Raw genomic sequence first — 5,576 nt, 5'->3', positions numbered from 1 at the left:
AATGGCTTAAAATAATCCGATTTTATCCATGTTTTGTCCGAACATATAGATGTAGCTTACTGTATCTGCGAAAATAACTTCACAACAAAACGATTAAGCCCTGTTTTTGTAATGAACCATTGCCGTCTCAACTACCTGGTAGGCTTGTCCTGAGCATTTGGTTATATATAGACAGAGATGTATTATTTATGAAGTTATTTTGGATACAAAAATGGACAGCTTTACCATTTCTCCAATAGTTTATATTTATTAATATTTGTTAAATGACACTTTTTAACAAAATAATTACAATAGCGTTTCCGTACCTCCTTAACTCTGCCGATTTTGATACATAGTTACGAAAAAAGTTTTATTGATTAAAAACCTTTCTACTAGTTGAGACTATATTGTGTTTGTTCGATGGAACTGAGCACTGAAGTAAAACTATATACTGTTATAAGCAAAAAGATCGATCTGTATCGTGTGGACGGTAGAGAAGGACCTGATACTTAAGACAAAAATCATCTCCTATGTCTAATTTCTCCATAAACACATGGGATTTTGTTGGCAAAGCACCAAATGAAAACCAATTGATTTGTCTAAGGGAAGAAATAAGAGGAAATATGAGCAATTACACTCCGGAAACTCGAACTTTTATTGTACGGCACTATTGAAACATAACATTTGATTGTCAAAAGTAATAATGATTTCAGAGTGTTTTATACAATAAATAATTCGTGAGAGAATATTTACCATTAAATTCCTAGGCATAAATTGAAGGGAGTCTTAAGTTCAGATAAACAGTCTCTATCTTTATTTTGATAACGTTGGGTTTGGGAAAAGTACGAAATTTCAAAATTCTAATGTAACATTTTAACTTACTTATATGAACCGCCAAAGTCCTGAATACAAATTTTCAATCTGTTTGTCCACCATATGTTCATTTGTCGTATCTTACATGTATAATTAAAGCATAGCATGGGTTCATATCAACATGAAAAGACATCGTGAAGTAAACTTCTTTAACTATCGTACTATGCTTTAGCTTGGATCATTATTTTATAGTTTTTTTTGTATTGTGGTGCCGAATGGAGCATCAAAGTCGTATTAACCATATTTTGTGTGTGTGTGTGTTTTTTTAATGACATGCAATGCATGCTTTTATAAATGCATGTTGAATTGGTACATGTGTGACCATTTGTGATTACATTTCCGTAGACTACTAATGGCTGAACATACCGACACTACTATATAACACTTCCACTGTGTAAACGGATATCGAACACATGACATTTGATTTCTTCACACAAATGTACTATTACGATCGAGTTCTGTTCAAATAAGACATACAATACAAGTTTTATTAACATTTATTAAACATATATAACTGACTAGTTCATGTCTATATAGTTATCCCTCCTGTTGACAAAAAATTGCACTTTAAACAATGAAGGTCAAACTAATACACCAACAGGACATCGGGATTCCAAAGCTTCCCATGGAAACAAATGAAAACCCCCTGCCAGGAAGTTCTATCTAAATGCAATTGTAGGAAAAACATAGTTAATTATACAGGAGTATATCTTGTAATATAAAGTTTTCTATTGACAGGGATTGTGGATAGAAAAATTAAATTGATTTTTGAGACATTCCACTATAATTATATTTGTGGCAACGTTCAAATTATTAACGGCTTTCGTAGGCTTCTGTAAGGAAATTCAATGCATGCACTCTCCTTTAACTAGCTTTTTTGAAAAGGTTTAATTCATAATCTATATAGAGCCAACACACAGTGAACTTACTTTCAAAATAAAAATGAGATCTTAAGCGTCCAAATATAGTATCTAAAACATGAAAACTAGACAAGAACCAATAATACATTACAATGGGTGTATCGATTTGACCTTTGACATTATAAAATAAATGCCAATAATTTTTACGATATTGAGATTCAACTTCACAGGATTTTGTGCCGCTATAAATCTATCATTTTAATAAATGGCAAGACATTATTAAATGTCATTGAATGAATTAAAAAAGTATTCAAATCTGCATTGATATAGTACAGTTCAATAAACGTTACATAAGAATACCTAAGGATTAAGGTTTTAAAGTTGTTAATATCTTGCCCTATGAATTTCTATCAGCCATTTTAGTTTTCAGTGCTGCAGTTGTTGCACGCTGTGTTTGTTTAGAAGAATTATCATAGAAACGACAAAATCAGAAGCCTTGGCAATAAGTCAATGATGAAAGCAACAAAATGAAATGGAAGAAAATATCCAGATGTAAATAGAAATGAATTGTTTGTTTTTCCACTTTAAAACATTAAATTTTGTATTAATCATTCTTGCCAAATTTCTTGTAACCTTTCGGTGAAATGGTAGAAGTTGGAAATGTTCCAAAGAGGTTACAGTTTGTTATTCCCAATAAAAATTGAAAATGCCACAAGAGCGTTGTACGGATATTTCATTGAATATGAAAGATACGGCACAGCGGAAAATCTGTAAAATTAATGTACAATCAACATGAAAAAGAAGAGCATAAAACGATACTCAAAACAAATGCATTCCTGTCGTTTATAATACAATGGTAATGCTGAATCGACTTCAACTTCCCTGCAAACGCAAGTGACACCCTGATTTCAAAGTCCTGAAAAATCTTGAATCGTCCTTTTCTAATGTAACTCTAATAAAACTTACAAATCTTTACTTGTATGACAGACATAATTCTTTCCAATGAAAGTCTCACCGGACGATGCCGTATCCATCGTCATCCTATGTTCCACATATACCATGTCAGAATGATACTTTCCGGAAATTGTTTTTGGCAGTTTCTATAGCTATAACAATGTATATGAACTTAATGGTCTGAAAGCATTGCCAAGTCATTCGCTGAATGCTTAAGTATAGACTTTGGGACTGTTTTCATAAACAGTCTTGCCTGATGTTTTTCATTGTCCGTCGGTTCGTGAGCCACTGGGGCTATGAAACGTTCATCGATCCACTGAACTGATTTACGACGTCCACGTCGAGGTACAGGGTTTTCTTTTTCAGAGTCAGAATCATCAAGTCCATTATTTTCTCTCTGTCTCAGATTGAGAACGTCCACTGAAAACCGTCTATCAGTTTTTCTAGATCCCGAAGCATGCGTTTTAATTCTACCTATTCCATCTAAACAATCCATTTTCTCGACGTCAATCTCATCAAATGCCAGTGGTTGCTCTTGTTGTGGTGATATTCTGAATTGTTCCAAAACACGCCGGAAGGTATCCGAAGCTTCCGGTACGTATTTGTCAGGTGTAGATGTACGCGAAACTTCACGTATATCTTCTTCTTTGGTTAAATCCATTGTTTGTTTTTTTTATGACGATCCCTTTTACTGGTAGTCTTTAAAACATACATTAATTGATAAAGTCTATGTAAGTAAAATACTTGACAACTTCACTTGTCATGTCAAGAACACTAGCAGTAGAACGAACGTTACAGAATATTTCAATTATACCAATCGATTTCTAGATGCTTTCAATCTCGGCTACAATCAGAGTCCTGTACTGAATTCACTGAATATATCAACGCCATCGTTAACGTCTTTCACATCGCTGAGAATATCTAAATAAATAAACAATATTTCTATAAGATTATTTTAAATACTAGAATTAATCCTCTTTATGCCATCATTATATGATTTAAAGTTAAAAAATGTTTAGTGTCCCACTAGTTGTTTACTAAATTAGAATATTTCCACGTGAATACGTATGAATGAATGTAACCTGGTAAGTTGCCAAACCTTTTGAATTTAAAAAAACCTTCGACAAGGACATAGCCAAAGCACCAGTTAAGACAATATCAAGAAACAATACGTCCATGCTTCTATACAATGGAGATTACGAAGCTAAATATAGCATTATAGAGGAAGTTAAAGTACACCACTTTAAAATATCTGCTGGATATGATATTTAATTTAATTTTACATTGATTTATCACATATTCTGGTTAAAAATCAATACAAAATGATATCTCTAAAAGGTTTCCCTGTTGGCCAGTTTATAGTGATCATGTTTAGTAGTAACTGTGGCAGCCTTTGGCTTTCAATCACAAACAATTCTATTAGTTTTTCTAAATCAAGACTAAGGAATTACGGGAAAATACTGAATGTTTTTCCATAAACATTTGCCATAAGACTATCTGTTCTGTTCTCAAAGATATACTTTAAACGTCATGTCTTTTCAATCTTGCTCATTATTTCAGAGTTTATGACATACAAAATTAATGACCATGCATGAATATTCAGCATTACAATTATAACTTACTTCTTTATTCCTTCCATGCTGGGTATAAAACTTATTGATCCTCCAAACTCCTACGCTGCAATTTTCAGTTTCACCCAGAATTACAATGGTTACGCAAGATAACCATATGATGCTGATGCATGCGACATTGCAATGAATGCATGTATATGCAGGTCTTATCAAAAACGTGTCTTGTCTCATTTTGAAATTAATCATACATGTAACAATACAGCAAAACATTTTGTTGTGGTGAAGTATATATAAATATCAATATTATGTTAAGTATAAATATAAATGTGTTTTGTTTTTTGTTTGTTTGTTTGTTTGTTTGTTTGTTTGTTGTTCATACTGTAATTTGTTCGATAACGGTTTAGATTACTTTGGCAGAGATCCGAACATTATCATTCCTGACCTAGGATAACTGACTAGAATAAAATAGTATCTTGAAATATTTCGAATTTTAATTAAGATGGTATAAAAATGATGACATCATCCTGTTTTTGATATATTAGTTAAATATTGTTTGTCTCTTATTTTAGCCATATGAGGTTTCAAAGACAATTAACGTCGGAAAGTACTTAAATTTTTTTGGAAGGACCTTGCAGATTATTTTAGCAAGCATTGAAGAAACATTATCAAAAAATCACAGCATTTACGTTGCGGCTATGGGAACTTATTCGTTGAGTCGAATTAGAAAAACTCTAAATGATCTTGTTATTTCCTTTATAATAGTGATGATAATCTTTGTTAAAACCAAACTTATAAAAGAACGAACGAAAGGAAAATAACAGATGTGTCCATAAAAAAATAACGGGTAATAATATCATACTAATGATAAGCTAGAATTCATCAATTTCATGTATGTACCTAATACATGTATGTGAATCAGTGAAATAGACAGATAGCGCCATACAACTGAATGTATTGCCTATTGAAATGGGACGCTTTCGTAACATACCAAAACAAAATAGAATTGCTGTAAAAATAAAAAGTTGAAAGATGAAATTACTTTTTTCCTACAATGTAACATCTTCAAAAGAGTAATCAAGGAAACCAAGGTTATAGCGGTAATCAGAAGAATGTAATCCAGGGACAAAGACCAGACATGGAAAACAGACGTACACAACGAAAAACATGAAGTAACTAAAATCATACATACAAAGCAACAAGAGCAAATGAGCAACTTGGACTCCACTAAAAACTGGGAGCATGGATCAGGTGCACCGGTAGGGTAAGCTTCCTCTGCTTTTTTAGAAATACCCGCCAAGTTGCTCATAAACAGTCAAGTCCGGGGTAAACAAAGCGAGGA

General features: G+C 32.6%; 1 protein-coding gene across 1 annotated transcript; it reads right to left on the bottom strand.

Moving 5' to 3' along the window:
- Window positions 1-1,331: 1,331 nt before the first annotated feature.
- On the bottom strand, window positions 1,332-3,859 carry LOC148629114 (uncharacterized). Its single transcript, XM_088544208.1, has 2 exons — window positions 3,766-3,859; window positions 1,332-3,587 (listed from the first exon to the last, which is right to left on the bottom strand). The coding sequence occupies exon 2, from the start codon at window positions 3,325-3,327 to the stop codon at window positions 2,839-2,841; it is 489 nt and encodes a 162-aa protein (XP_088400334.1). The 5' UTR covers window positions 3,328-3,587; window positions 3,766-3,859; the 3' UTR covers window positions 1,332-2,838.
- Between the last annotated feature and the right edge of the window lie 1,717 nt (window positions 3,860-5,576).

This window comes from Perna viridis, chromosome 1 (assembly GCF_037379345.1).
Source record: "Perna viridis isolate PV_CMFRI_1.1 ecotype Kerala chromosome 1, ASM3737934v1, whole genome shotgun sequence".
NCBI classification, from domain to species: domain Eukaryota; kingdom Metazoa; phylum Mollusca; class Bivalvia; order Mytilida; family Mytilidae; genus Perna; species Perna viridis.
Note: the sequence above shows the minus strand (reverse complement) of the source record. Positions and strands in the feature narration are given on the sequence as shown.

Coding starts and splice junctions, on each gene's coding strand:
- LOC148629114 (XM_088544208.1), bottom strand. CDS start 3,327: ATGGATTTAACCAAAGAAGAAGATATACGTGAAGTTTCGCGTACATCT.